At 55.6% G+C, this 15,046-nt stretch overlaps 3 protein-coding genes across 3 annotated transcripts; 2 read left to right on the top strand and 1 right to left on the bottom strand.

Annotated features, from left to right (window-relative positions):
* Positions 1-785: 785 nt before the first annotated feature.
* Positions 786-4,361, top strand: BESB_018500 (uncharacterized protein; the record flags this gene model as incomplete). The annotated part of the gene is made up of 1 exon (XM_029360565.1): positions 786-4,361. One exon carries the CDS (start codon positions 786-788, stop codon positions 4,359-4,361), a length of 3,576 nt encoding a protein of 1,191 aa, XP_029216541.1.
* A 1,580-nt stretch (positions 4,362-5,941) lies between these two features.
* Positions 5,942-6,112, top strand: BESB_018490 (uncharacterized protein; the record flags this gene model as incomplete). Its single annotated transcript, XM_029360564.1, has 1 exon — positions 5,942-6,112. One exon carries the CDS (start codon positions 5,942-5,944, stop codon positions 6,110-6,112), a length of 171 nt encoding a protein of 56 aa, XP_029216540.1.
* Positions 6,113-6,137: 25 nt separating this feature from the next.
* Positions 6,138-14,032, bottom strand: BESB_018480 (uncharacterized protein; the record flags this gene model as incomplete). The annotated part of the gene is made up of 10 exons (XM_029360563.1): positions 6,138-6,658; positions 7,039-7,593; positions 7,994-8,188; positions 8,532-9,581; positions 10,232-10,339; positions 10,896-11,186; positions 11,547-11,873; positions 12,140-12,475; positions 12,747-12,999; positions 13,322-14,032. 10 exons carry the CDS (start codon positions 14,030-14,032, stop codon positions 6,138-6,140), a joined length of 4,347 nt encoding a protein of 1,448 aa, XP_029216539.1.
* Between the last annotated feature and the right edge of the window lie 1,014 nt (positions 14,033-15,046).

The following is a 15,046-nucleotide window of genomic DNA, read 5'->3' as shown; positions in this document are numbered from 1 at the left end:
AACTTCATGTGCCACTCCGCTGCGTAGTCGTTTGTCAATGTGTGAGGTGCGGCCAAGCTGCTGTGGGGACAACTTCAAAGCCTCGTTTTCTTTCCTTACCATTCGACGAGTTGGATGCACGACATGCTGTGGATGAGAGTCGCGAAAGGTAATGCGCAGCTGCGTGAGGTGAACCACCCTCAGGTTAAGATCGAGGGTCGGGGTCAGTGTCAGTTCGTGGTATATGACTATCAGCGCTTCACTCAAATATCGGGAAGAGCATGTCAACAGGCACGACATGGAGAGTTTTGAAAGGTGGCTCCTTCGGTATCTGGTAACTCAAACCCTCCAGAAGGTAGGGCAGGTCACTGCCAGCCAGCTTTCTGTGGAACGTTACAAGAATGCGGTCGCGGTGTCCCTAACTAACTCCCTCCGTTGGTGCCCCTACTCAGAGATTTGTCTGTATGTCTTTCTACTCTGCTCATTGATTTTTTTGGAACTTGCGCTGCAAGAGACCCTCGGCTACCGCGCTCCCTTGAAAGCGGTGTGCTTCTGTTCGCCTGCGGTCTCTCGCGAGACTTTTGTCAAGCCGCTCCTGTGCAGCTGAATGTTTCTTGGGATCCGTGAAGGAGGCAGGGACAGCTTGTGAGAAGGCGACTTGTCGAGGGAGTGAGAAGAATCGGCAGTGCTCGAGAGTCGTCAACTGATTCCACACTCGAGCACTTAGTCGTCGACCCGTGAAGCCCTCGACACGGTTTGAACCGCCCGTGAATTTTTTTCGGCGCACATCCTACTTTTTGCTCCCCATGAATAACAGAGGGCGCCGTCGCCATCGGGAGTCCGTCGAAATGCACGGCTCCGGCTTTCGAGGGCAAAGGGGGGGGAAGAACGACCCAAGGGTACCGGTCATGAATCTTCGCAACCGCACCAAGCCATCGGAAGAGCCGCGCTCTAACGCCGGAGCAGAGAATGGCAGAAATAATGTCTCCGGTCCACACTCTCCTCTTCCGGATGCTTCGATGGTGAGCCGCATCCCTGCGCCGGCGCCGTCTCCTGGCAAAGACTTTTGCAAACGGCTGCTAGCAAACGAACAGGAGACAAGCTTCTTTGGAGAGGCCAGCCACGGCCGCACGGCCCATAGGGCATCGGGCGCTTGGGAGCAAGCTGTGCCTGTCTTGCTTCATTTGTGGGCTAGCACGTCGCACCAAAACGGATCGTCAATACTTTCAGCGATGAAACCTGAAGAGTGCCTTTCCATGTTGAGTGGCTGTCAATCGAGCGCGGCAGACGTCGTGACGAATGATGGTGTTCCCGCGCATGGGGCGGGCGGGACCCTGCACCGAGGTCCAGCGGGGTCTCCATTTCTTCCTGGTGCAGACGTTGAAAAAGCTGGAGGCGAAGAAGGTGGATGTGCGTCCCTCGCCTACTCCGCCTCGCCTCACATGTGGGACTTCCTAGAACGTCCGAATGCGATCTACAGGCAAGCCAACGGCGGCCGAGGAGACGGCTTTACCACAGAAGGCCAATGTGGCGATGCTCTGGTTGGTGCACACGTTGCAGACGCAGCTTCCTCCGCCCGTACGATGGAGTCCCCATCAGGGTCATCATCTCTGCTCATGGCAGCGCTACAAGATCACATGCACCCGATCCAGGCAACTGAGGATCGGCTCAGTGTGAGAGGCTCCTCAGTCTCCGGCAGCAGGCAACCCTCGCTGAAGGCGTCTCCGCCGTTTCAGGGCATCCCTGAGCATTTACTCGGCTATGGTGGCGCTACTGCATCATCAGCCCTGAGACTGGTCAGCGGCGGTGAGAGCGGCGCCGCCCTCTCAACGGCACCCGAGTCTCTCTGTGTGTCTTCATCTCCGCAGCAGATTCCCTGGCGCACCGTCGCCTCGAACGAAGGCAGCGGTCTCAGTGTCGGCTGTGGCGACAGCTACTGTAAGTCTGCATTATTTCCAGTGCCGGTGCCATTCGTTACACGAATGGAGTCGTGTATGCACCCGTGGCACCCCGCTCAACGAAACGACCGCCTCGCCGAACCCCAGAACGGGGTGCAGGCTATGCGATCCAATGCGGAGACCGATCGCGTCGCGGCGGGAGAACGCTTGATTTTCAGCTCACTGCAGGCTTCTCAACATTTTGAAGCAAAGCAGAGGGCTTTCTCGCCGTCCTCTCTGGGGACTCAGGGATTCCCAGTTTCACCTGAGGAAACAGCTCTCCCGAGGGGGAAGCGCTCGCCACCCGGGATGAACGGAAGCATCTCTTGGACGGGCTCCGCTCCAGCGCCGACAGCGGTCGCGGCAATGTGGCGAGCAGCAGCGGATGCCGAATCGCGGCGGTCCGAGGCAGAGACGCTGCCGCAGCATCCGTGCAAATATCCCAGCGTAGAGCAATGTGGAGCGCCTCCAGGAAATTTGCTTGACAGCCTGAGTCACGAAGCGGCCGGGAGCGTACGCTTTTCGTCGTTGGAAGGTGCGCGTTCGGTGGAGGGTCGCCTGCGGGCAGCAGGCGCCGCTTGGTTTTCCGGAAACTCGTCGCGACCGGATTGTCAGGCGACGGGACCTGGCACCGGCGAAACACTGGGGTGCTCCTTGCAGAGACAGAGGGACGGCGGGAACCGAAGGAATTGTGTCGGCGGCTCAGACTCGCTGGAACTCGGGGCGGGTGAAGCCCCGTGCCTCCACATCATGCCAACCGCCCATGCGACCAACAGCGAAGCAGCAGACGCGCTGACGTCTCTTTTTTCTACTCTAAAGGTGGAGCGGCCGCAAGGTGCAGAGACTCGAAGGAGCGACTGCACCGGCAACCATGGGAGAGCTTTTCCGCAAGCAGGAAGCGGGGACGCTCCGTCTCCGACGACACTGTCTCGCTGTCCGCGCGTGCAGCCTCGAGTGCACCGGCGTCTTCCGCGTTGCACCCGCAGCCCGCGTGAAGACGTTTCAATCCCGAGCAGCTCACGACATTCCGAATCAGAGGATTCTGCGAACGCCGCTGCGACGGGCAAGGGCGGCAGGCGTCAATACGTCGGGTTGGACACGCGGTGGGAGGCGAGGGTAGGCGGCGGTAACGAGTCGAAACCGGGTGCGGCGGAGCCAAGCAAGATCCCACGGAAGGAAACTTCGCTTGACGAGGAGGAGTTTGGCGCAACGGGTTCCACAGAAGCCGGGCTCAACAGGCGACAAAATGGTGCAGCCCTGACTGCTCTTAACGGCGCCTCTTCAGACGCTGACAATCGCCGTGCCTCCGAGAGCGGCACGATTCGTGCTCAGAGGGGTGGCGGGTCGCCGCCAGTCCAGTCAGGCGTCTCTCGCCCATCCGTGAAGTCAGCCGAAGGAGGAAATGCATCTGCGCGGGACGCGACTGGCGCTTGCGCGGTCCGACAGGCAGGCGTTCCTCTACCCCGGAAAAACAGCTCTGGAGGACAGTTGGGGGATCGCTTCTCGCGAGATGGGAATTGCATCAACTGCGAAACATCCGACCGAGCGAAATGTGTCGCCCCGTTCGGTACGCTCTGTGGTACACTCGACGCACAGGGCACCAACGAGATATTCTCCCATGCTGCGGTATCAGCAGCAAATGGTTTTAACGCCGCCAGCTGGGTGGCTCCTGAGCTTGCCAGTCTGTTGCCGTTGACACGTGCCACTTTATCGCGCCTGCAAGGGTCACACTGCAGCGGCCAGCAGAGTCAGTGCTCAACTCAGCGAGAGAAAGACGGCGGCGGCGGGGGTTCCAGAGCGTGTAAGCAGTCAGCGGTCGATGAAGGGGCGGCACAGGACGAGGCGGCTGACGGAGTGCGGCTGGCAGCCGGCAAGAGTGACGCGGTTGAAGGCCAGTGCCGACAAGACAGCAAGCGCCTCGCGCTTCAGTCGTCGCCGGGTTGTGTGGAGGTGGCGCCCATCCGACCGCGACAAGAACACAGCAAACCGGGCCGACCGCGCAAAGATGATATGTGGAGATGGGGCGACGGCGACGCAGAAGAGATTCACGGCGAGCCAGCTGTGTCGGAGGCAAACCTGGACGCGGGAGCGCGCGCGGAGGTGACCTCAGGACTCCGACAGCCGTGTCTGTTCTTGACAGAAGAGCGGCGCGGGTCCACAGGGGACAGCGGCTCGGCCTCGGACATAGGTGCACCTGAGCCCGTTAGGACTCCCGCAAAGAATCTGGGCAGTGTGCACCATCCGAAGGACTGTCGTCCGTGCGCCTTCGTATGGGGGAAAGGATGCCACAACGGGTGGGCGTGCAAGTTCTGCCATGAAGAGCACGGGCCCCGCAAGAAGAAACCAATGAAGGACCAGAAGAATCTTATGATTATTGCCAGACCAGATGGAAAGCTTGAGTTTATTCGATGCAGCCTCAAAGAGGCTTTGAAAGCCTGCAGCTGAGTTCCGCCAGATGCATGAACTTTGCGTACTGAGCCGTCCCACGCAGTGTCAACGGCGGAGGCAGACAGTGAGTATCTGCAGAATGACTGAAGGCGCTTCGTTTCTTGGCACTACAAACACGTCCGTCCGTGAAGGCATATCCCTTCGAGACTAGGCATGGATGTGTGTAGACGAGCTCAGATGTGTCAGTTTTTTTTGTGGACGGAAACACGGGTCAGCGCCTCCGGGTTGCCACTGTTACCATTTCTGGTCAGGATGATGAGTGTGTTCGGAAGAGGCCCAGCGCACACGGTTAGGCGCCCGTCGATCACGAGGTGATTCGAATTAGACAGAGAAAAAAGGCCTGACATGTCTGTTTTTGTAGCTGCAGCTTCCGTATTGGAGACGTTGCGCTTGTTGTCGATGCCGTACTCTGAGCAAACGGGTTCTTCCCACAGACGGCGATCGTCCTTTGTGTGCACGTTGCTGTGTCACCAGCCATCCCCAGGTGGGCCAATTTCTTGGGACGGTTTGCGTGTCAAACGTGACTGATAACAACCTGGCCGCTGCGAGCGGGGAGCTTTTGCACGATGTCGGTTGTATGTAAAGTGGCAAGATGCGTGTTGGACTGGAACGCCTCCGTTCAAATTTGAGGGCTTGGGGGGTTTTTTCCGCTTGTCGCGCGCGGCAGGCACCTTGTCAGCCGTGTGTGGCATAGCAAGTTGTTCAGCGCAAGGAAGGCTGCAATGAGCTAGGGGCGCCCAGGCTCAATCTCTCTCATGCTGTGTTGTCGTTAACGCACCGAGCTCCTCGTGCCTGCAGTGGTCAAGATGCATCGAACTTTGAGGCAGAACCCAAAGTTTCCTTGCTTGTTACAGTGGCGCCATTCCCGCCTACGTTGACGTGCGACCGCGGACACGCGAGCCTACATTGCTGTCCGGCGGCACTGACGACCGCGTCATTCAGGGACGATATGAAGCGGAGTTACAAACCGATTTTTTTTTTCATGGGTATGCAGTCATTTGGGTGCGGCCAGTCAGTCAAGCCAGAAGCGCGCCCAATAAGAAGATAAATCACCAGACATGCAATACCACTAAGTTGCCAGTTTTTGAAGCTAGACTCGCAGAGACGTACCAGACCCCGGCGCCAGAGCACGCAAGGGTGCGCAGGTGCAAGTCGCCAAGGAATGGAGATTCAGTACTGCTGCTATGAAATGTCCGTCATTTCTTTCCACATCCCATGTAGGCACGCGACGATTTTATATGATGAAAGCCCCAATCACAAATGGCATAGGAAGAGACGCGCCTGCTACACAAATCGATCCTACGGGCATTAGCGTAAAATTGGCATGCGGCAACCGTTTACTCCCGTGACGCTCTGCCAACTCACTTTTATCAGTGGCTTTGGAAAAGAGTTTTATGTGAAGCGAGCACGACCCTCAGCAGCTTGAGGTCCGTGCGCCCGTCGCGTCTGTTGTTGCGTGCCTTGGTGCCTCGGCGGAAATAACTAAAAGCCCTCTGCCGACCAGGTCCGCACGCAGTGCCGATCCCCGCCCTACCCGGCATGACCTTGCCTCGCGTACGGAAATCATCGACAAGAGGATGCATCCGCTCGCTTTGAAGCAGTATCGAGATCTGCGAGCCTCTGTCCTTGCAGCTGCACTCAAGCGTGATGACCCTCTACGACGTTGCTTGCTCTCAGGGGCAGGTGGACAATTCAAGGACAACTTCAAGCAGAGCGGGCAGTCGACGCTCGTGATTTTGTGGGCTTAGGGTTCGGGTCACAAGCTGCAAGCAGTCAGCCAGTCCGTGCGTCTGCAGGAGCTAGGAGCATGTCGGAATCTGCAGGTTGTTTCGGCGCGTCCCAAGGGGGCTCTATCTCCTTCTCTGCGGCGGAGGAAACCGCGCCCTGTACTGCGGCATGTGCGTAGACATACTGGAACCACTTGAGAAGCTTGACGATGGGCGTCCCGCCCCCTGCCAGTAGAGCCATTGTGCCAGTGACCGGTGCGTCGTAGAGCGGCTCAGCTGCACAAAAAAGAGTAGCGCACTTTATTGGAGCTTGGCTGCCTCTGGAGAAACAAGTAGCGAGACTGACCGTCCCAGTCAGGGTGCGATCTGCAGTCCTTTCCCGGTAATACTCCTCGAGCGCCATGTGCGCCACACTTCCATCAGGAAGCGGCTGCTCTTCTGCGACGGGAAACGAAAGCCAGTCCGCGAAAGGGAACGTTTGGGACCTTCCGAGACTGCCTTGCAACAACGTCAAAGGCAGCCTCCGCCGGATGGTGTTGGGAGGACCTTTGTCGTCCGGCGTGACGCCTGATACAAGTCAAAACAGCACAGGCACCCCGGACTGACTCAGGAGGCGGTTGCCTTCATGCAATAAGCAAAGCAAAAAGGGCCGGGGGTGCCCTAGGGCATTGATGCAGTTAGAAAAGCAGCAGGACGTGGAAAACCTGTTCGACAGCTCCGACAAACTAAGTTGCCAGTGGCAAGGAGGCGGGGAGAAGATTCCTGATCATATGGTACTAGTCTGCCTGTGTGTACGTACGCGACTAAGGGACCACAACCGGGTGTCTTACACCCTGTGCGTGGTGTTCTCGGTACAGGCACGATCTGTTTCGGCGCGGTGTGGGACTTGGATTGGATGGTGGCGTCATACACCGCAACGACATCGCCTGCAGGGCAGCGCTACTTACCATTGAGGTCCCAGAGCAGCTGCAGGATGGACACTGTTTCAAATCCTTTGAAAAAGTTCTCCTGGCTGTCTGTACGTAGAAACCGCGTTAGATACTGCCGTAGTCCCTCGAGCGCGGCTGGTTCTTCGCGGTTGTAGCGCTCGAGAAAGCTCCGCGCCTGAGAAAGTATTTTTGGATAGTGCTGGAGAAGCCTCATATCCCGGAACAGGCCCACTGGATCGTCGCCATGGGATTCCAGCAGCGGCGTCGCAGCAAATCTGGCATCGGTCTTTGACAGTTCCATGAGCTCCGTGTCAGTAAGGGTGTCATTAAAAAGAACAGTGCTGGTGCCGGTGGTCGCCAGCTCTGTCAGACTCTTTCTTGCGACATGTTCAATGTTCATGCTCGCCAAAAAGTCGCAGTCTGTTGCCAGCTGAAGACTTGAACGCGGAGCAACACCTCCATCAGAGGATCGGCTCACTTCGTGAAGGCTATAGTCTCCCGTCCATGTTCCAGTTTCTGCGAATGGTTCTTTTCGACCTCGGAAGCAGTCGCGGCCATTTTTGTGTCGAAAACCTACCAACGGGTCAACGCAGGGAGGGAGTTATAAACATATCCATGTCATACACAACGTTTGTAGCATAGGGGTGCGCAGAAGAACGATTCGTGTGCGCGTAACTATGTGGTCCCAGAGCCACGGCATTACCTTCAACAAAACAATCCCGGAGAACTCATCGGTGACAGTGTCCAACCACCTATCCCTACCGAACTGCTTCCTTGGCTTTGGAGGCGAGCGCGACACAGAACGCCGGCGAGTTGTGGCGGGTACATGGAGTAAAGTGCAAACACCGATTTCACCTAGGCTTTGACAGGAGTGCCACGGCTTCGTGTGGACAATCGCACATGAATAGTGAGTTTGACTGCCAGCCCTCGTTGCGCCATTATATTGTGCAGGGCGAGAAGAAAGCTACCCTACCTTCAATTCTGAAGTCAAAGTACGTCATGAAGAGGCGTTTCATTCGGTCGTACGTTTTCGTAGCTGCATGCGGCCTATATCCCCTTGCAGCCGCTCGTATATCCTCTGCGACGCTGGAGACTATCGTGTTCTGGTCAATACGCAGAAGCAAACTACCCGCCTGGAAAAGAGTGGGCCTCGAAGAAGCGAGCTCGCCTGAGAGACACAAAGGAAGCATAAAAAAACAAAGCCTTACATGCCTGTGAGGCGACATCGTTGCATGACGCGTTGGCTGCTTGACGGACATGCGATACGCACATTCCCTTTCACAGTGGTAGGAAAGCAAACTGCATTCCCGTTTGGGTGTTCCACGCGGTGTGAACTTTTAATTCCAGAGGATGCATGTTTTCTAGAGGCTTCAGAGGCACAGAGGCATCTGAGACCAGCAAGTTAAACGCGGATCACGTCGCTTCAGGGCGGCCTTCACGCGGCGCGTTACCGTGGCAATTCGTCGGCAACCCTGGTAGTAGGAGCGACCAGCCGCTGTAGAAGGACTTACCAAGGAGGAAGGGCAGGTATTCAGCCTTGTCTAGTTTGAGAAGGGCACGGTCCATAGCTACGTAAAAAAGAAGGGACGGGTCGAGTTTCGTGGGTTCAGAGGTGCTGTTCATGCCAATCACGGTGAAATCCTCCGCCGGGTAACGCCGGTTCCCAGTGCCGGAGTCACTCCGCTCAGGAGCGGCACATTCGAGATCGCCGGCGATTGGTCGCCCTTCAAATCCAAACAGACGGAGGGTGCTTGCAACGACGACTGGATCTTCTTGCTTGGTGGAGCTTAAATTCTTCAGTGCGTTGCAGGCTTGAATATAGTTCTCAGCGGGAACGTCGAAAACCACTCTATCCGCCACGGGGTCCACAGTCTTCTTGATTGCTTGTTCCATCTCTGCCTTCCACGCTGAGATTCCGCCAGCAATGGTGCGCAGTGGCAAATCGCCAACCGCAGGCACTGGAAGTGGCTTTGCTGCCCTCTTCGAAGCCGCATTTAGGTTCCTGTACAGCACCTCGTTTCTCTGTCTAGCCTGAGGAAGGACATAAGCTTTGATCGCGAGTTCGTTGATTGCCTCTGCGAAGCTCCGGTTAAGGTACCTCGCCATCGGATCCGAGACGAAAAATTCGGTGGCGTCTGATACATATTGGCTTCGTTTGGGCTCTGGCGTCGTATCAGCAATCAAATATAGCGCCAACTGCTTCCAAATAAACTCGCGAATCTGTTTTGTTGCTGCACGCGGCCCGCGACTGATTTTTATTCTCCGGAGGCCAGTTAGGAAGGATACGGTAGACGAGCCGAAAAGAGTATCGGATAGCTTCGGCTTGGGAACGGTAAAGCCGCAGCGTTCGAAGACGTGTTGTGCATCGCGCATGCTCAAATCTCTCAGGGTCGCGATATCCGCTGGTGTCTCTTCAATATTGAGCTGCGTTGCCACGCAGAGGGGCACGATTGTCAGATGCTCCTTTATCCATTTGCGCCAGCTGGAGTAGGTTCCCCAGCCTAGTGGCAGCGGACCGATGACTGCGTAGCCCATCCGCATGGCCATCTCGCGCGTATGACCTGTTCACTCACAACGCAGCCTCCGTCATAGTTGATGAAGGATGGAGCGGATCATACACAAATACGGCTGCGTCCACCTTCTGAACGCCTGTTTGCCGTGGTGCTCTCAAAAAAGGAGTGCGCTGAAGCCGCCACGAAGACACTTGAGCGCGGCGGTGGAACACTCTGTCTTGCCTGCGAATACACGCGCATTGGCGCGGGTCGTCTCCGCCGTGTCTGCCTTGCTCGTGCTGATCATAGCAATGTGGATAGCTGGTGCGGAGCCTTTGTTCTGTCTGCTGAGAAACTAGTGAGGACCGCAGACTGGACAGCAGTCAGTTCTCTCGACTGGGTGCTGTAATTTATTCACGAGACCCACAACCTCGGCTTGCAGTAGCAAAGCCATATCGTTCTCGATATGTGCTCTTATACGTAGAGCGCTCGTTCCTCATCTTTCGAGTGGGGAGTGCTTCTATCTTAAGATACTCAATGCAGACTACATCTTGTATCTGAACGAACTCGTCGGAATCCACGTGCTTCAGTGTTGTTGTTCAGAAATTTTGGTAACTGGCACGGCCGAGACTAGCTGCGTTTGTCGATCTTGGTGTCAGCGTACTGGGTATCCGTGTACCCGTCACGCGTCGGTTCTATTTGACAGTGACAAAACCTACGGTTGATGGCGGTGGAGGCCATCGCATTGAAAACATGAGCGGGTGTTACTTGAATCAGCCGGTTGACGACGACTCGGGGCTCTAGGATGCTCTCGACGATGAAGTTTCCTACAAGGGAAAAAAAGGAACACGGTATTTGGGCGCCTGCATGCGGAGCTTGTGGGCTGCAGCACACCTCTACGGGGGGTTCGTACGCAATTTCGGGCGTATACGCACGAACCATGTCTGCATAAAGATTTCAGGGCTTTCGACAGCTGTGGAACGCCGTATGCAATCCCTAAAAGCGAGCGGCACAGTGATGGCAGTGCCGGGTTCGGTTCACTGCGCCGTATAGTGTCGCAGGAAAATGAGAGGATGCATTGCCTCCTCTAAAGCACAACATGCACATGCTGGTCAGCAGCCACCTCGTCTGCAAATTGAAGCAGTTCACGGCCGTCCACTCTAAGTGCTGCATTGAAGAGCGTCGTGCCGGGGCCTGCCTGCCGCTGTATGGGAGTACTATCTCGTGGTGCAGTACCAGCTAGTATTTGTGGCTTTATCTATAGTGGGGATCTCCCTGAAACTCGCGCGACGCTCAGCTGTGTCTACCACAGGAACCTCTATTGCACAGGGGCCGCACAGGACAGCACGCCTTTGGACGTGGGCGACAACCGCCCCTGCATACCCGCCACTCGTCGGAAGTCGCTCATCGCGAATACTGTTGGGATCGTTGCTTGCTGCTCGCCTGTCTTCTGCGGTCGAACGAAGAAGTTCGGCTCGCCCACCAGAGTGAGAGGCGAATTTACGCATCGGTGCTTGAGACCGGCGCTGTCATCATTGGGCTGACGGTATACGTAGACCCAGTAGCCACGGTTAGTGTCCAGTGGAACTCGTCTCCCTCTATGGAGCTCTGCTGCGTCGAGTTGTTCCACACCGCGGCACGCTTGCAAAATTTCAATTGGAGTCAGTAATACGCCTGAAAGGAGAAAAAAACAGTGCGGAGATCGGTATTCCTTTTGCGCACTCCATCTCTGGAATACAAGCGCGAAAACGGTACGCCTGCGCAGCATCCTTGCCACCACTAACGGCACAGTTCTGGCTGTCGCCACCGCTCAAGGATGTCACGAGGCTACTACAGACCACGTGTTTTTCTTTGGGCGGATTCGGTTGGCTTTTCTCTCACTCATGCGTGAGGTTTTTAACTGGCAATGCGCCTCTTCTTCATTTTGCGTGCTTGATGCCTTCTCCACATCAACAGACTCTATTTCACACTTTGAACCGCTAATTGTGACCTAGATTAAGTCCCTCTGTAGCAGTAGATAGATTCGCAGCTGACCTTTGACAGGATGCTGGAAGAGGTTGTTCATAGAGGCCGCGAGGACTTGAGAGGCAAAGGCCCAGAGAGTGGGATACGCTGACTTTGCATCCGTGGCGAGAGCAAAGGCGTCGGAAGCTCGTCGCTGCGTATCCTGAACGTAGTCTTCGATCTCTTGAGAAGACTTAACCAGCTGCTGCATGAGTGCAACTAGTTCGTAGCGCATGCCGATCACGTGGTTAGCAATGTGTGTCGCACTCGCCGCTACGGCGTCCTCGCCAACATATTCTGGGTTTGCCGATAGAAACGCCTCTGCATCTGAGAAAACTCCTTTGGCAACCAGGTCCACTGGTGAAAACAACACACAGCATAGCGATCGCATGCCTGTCGGACTTGACTAGGCCTCGGGTAGTCATTTTTACAATGCATGCACCTAAATTTCCGATCGCTCTCCTCCACGAGCAACGATAACGTCTAGAAGCTGGTTGCTCCTGGCGGCAGCGGAGGACCCCCTCCTTCCGGTAGGTCGAATCGTTCGAGGTGCTGCGCTTCCTGCATTTATTCACAACACATTCTACAGCTTTGTGTAACACTGAAGACGCCTTCAGGCTTACTGCTCTGAAGAAGTAAATGAATAATTGAAGATGCCGCGTCGGCATCCGGTTCCTGAAGCTGGTTAGTAGAGGTCTTGAACGTGCTGTCTTTCACCGCGTTGACGAAGGCTAAAAACAAGATATCTTCATTCTTTTTGTGAGTTCGCCGGCGGAACACAAATCTGAAGAGCTTCGTTCGCCACCGGCTCGGGGGAGGAAACATGTCGGAGAACTCTTTGCTCCCTTTGATTTTTTCTTGATAGAAAGTGTTCAATTGCCGCAGACGTTGGATTAGGGCTGCTTCGGGCACGTTTTTCCACGGTACACTGAAGTCTTCATTAGATCTCAACCGTATCTCTGCAGGCAAGCAAGCAGACACTCATCGCGTCGTACTGCATCGCTCAGCCGTCTCGTCAACTCAAATCACATCCAAGGATGTTGAACGCAATGCCGCGACGTGCAGCAAGCCCTCAAAGGAGTGTGCAGCAGCAATTGTCCCATGAAAGGATTCCAACGTGATCCACTGCGCGCGAGACTACTTATAACAGTCCTCTATGGGCAAGCAGGGCGCCACGCGTCGTATTCGCGTGTAACGAGCTGATGGTATATTATATAGCCCTGGATTTACCTCGAGTTAGGCGATGCAGAAGCTTCATTTTCAAGTCTACCTCCACTCCGTTCTGAACCTCCCTCGAGAAAAATTCCTGAGCTTCACTTCTCTCCGCTGCACGAACGGTGCGCTGCGCCATCTCTCGTCCCTTTCTGTTGCGCATGAAAGCCTTGAAGGCGCTCTCAAAAATGTAGTGAAGAGCCCTAAATGGGAAAGCGGCAACGGTCACAAGGCCAGCAAAGCCGAAGTAGCCGCCGAGCCCTATGAAGGTCTGTCCAAAGCCCAAGAGATTACTAAAAGAACGCTTGGCATTGCGTTGAAGCTGCAGACGGTTCCATAGGCGTTTCCTGATTCCCTGAATCGTTGAAAGGCAGAGGACACAGGTAACGCATATATTCAAAGTAGTGGTATACACTAGTAGACGAGTGCTTTCGACCTCCTACGGTACACATATGGCAGGCTCAATAGCACATCATGATTCCTTTCATATTCTAGAACGCAAAGAAGGGTTTTCAGCTAACAGAACGAAGCAGATATCTGAAGCAGCAGGAATGGCACTGCTGACTCCCCGATTTACTCCTGTCGTGGCTCACCGATATTCCACGGATTGGCAGCGTTAGAAAGCGCTTTTTTATGAACGTCTGTGCTTCGGCTGATAGTCGTGCCCAACGTTCTGCCTCTTGCGATAGCCTAAAAGCTGCCAGTGCGGGTGTCTGCCGCTCGCCGCGCATAGTCGCGCTGAGAAGGAACGGAAGCCCTTCAGTCTGCAAAAGGATGGACTCGGTGGAAGGGAGGGTGTCAGAGCGCCCCTCTGCCTGCTTGCCGCTTTCACGGCTGGCCTCATGTGGGCTCAGCGCTGACGCTCGTCTCTCAGATGACGCCTCGTCCAGTGGTAGTTCCCGGTCTGCATGCGGTGCAACTTCAACCGATTTGGATCCACCTGACATCCCCGTCTCCTCTCCGGGAGACGCTAGACCTTCTAGCGGCGCAGCGATGTCCGGGGCTATCCCGTTTTGACTGATACCGTCTGAGAAATCCTGGCGGAGGTGGTGGTGGACGGCAGCATCGGTAAAGAGGACTCCGTTACCTCGCAGGGCACTGTCATGCGGACCGCTGGACATCCCTTTGTCATCCTGAGACAGAAACGAAGAACCCTCCGCTTCCACTACAGTCTTGTTCAGATGAGGCAAAGTGAGATCGAAAAGAGTATCTACAGTGCCTGGGAGCTGCGACCACAGGAGCCCGCAAGCCGTGGCTATGGTCAGCCCACGGCCGGCCGCGGAGAGAAGCCCAAGAGCTCTCATGATTGGATCAAGAAGGTCAATGCAAAAAAGAGATTCGAAAGAGCAGGGACTGCAAATATCAAGGGCGGTCATGAGCTATCGGACGGGCCGTGCCCGTCGCTAGCGTGCCACCACGTCAAAGCGAAGTGGGCGAGTGGGCTGCAAGTTGCTGACCCGTCTCCCCTGTGGCAGATGGAGGATTCGATCCTTCTCCAACGTTCCCTTTCTCAGGAAAAGCTGGTGAGGAATGTACGGATGCGATTGAGCCGTGCGTTCACATTCCGGTAGCGCGCGATAAGAGGGTATCCTGTGCCAGCAACTCCTTGCTGTCACACGCAGTCACGCTCCCGTAAAAAACGGCTGGGGCAGTGTACGTCATCGCCGACTCTTACTGATACGAAAACTAATTTGTCAACAGAGAAGTCACTGGGGTCGCGAACTGTGATCGCGCGCCGGCCGGCGGCCTAAGCGCGTGACTGGGTCGCGACCATCGTGCTCAAAGATGGTACGTATGCATATGAGGACACAGTGCGTCATCGAAGCGACTCTTGTCACAAGCTTCCGATCAGCATCACAAGGACGTGGCTCTTTTGTGTGGGAAGTGCCAGCAGAAGCATGCGTCAATGACATCCAGCGCAGGCTCGCCTCAATGCTCCACTTCCCAAGCATGAGGCTGCATAATAGAGGGGGCCCTGCTGCCGAAACGCTCGTATTTGTTGTAGACCAAGACCAACAGTTCCACAGGCCATCGGTGATGACGCAAAGGCAATCAAGCCAAAGAAATGGTGAGGCGAAACGTGTCTGTGCTGGGCGAGACAGGCGCAGGGTAATATTAACTGCTCCGATTGCAAGATAGATGCTTGGGGGAAAACGGGTGATCGCGCGCCGGAGGAACACTAGTTGTGATCCACCATTGCCGCATATCCCTGTCGCGAAAGACCCAACGGTAGAAACGGCCACAACGTGAAAACGGCGCAGAGAGCCATACCGAGGAAAGTTGGCCTGATTGAGACCTCTATTATTGATCTCGGTCCG

The sequence above is a fragment of the Besnoitia besnoiti genome, chromosome X (assembly GCF_002563875.1).
Source record: "Besnoitia besnoiti strain Bb-Ger1 chromosome X, whole genome shotgun sequence".
Lineage (NCBI taxonomy): Eukaryota > Apicomplexa > Conoidasida > Eucoccidiorida > Sarcocystidae > Besnoitia > Besnoitia besnoiti.
The sequence above is the reverse complement of the archived record's forward strand: the minus strand, read 5'-3'. Positions and strand labels throughout refer to the sequence as shown.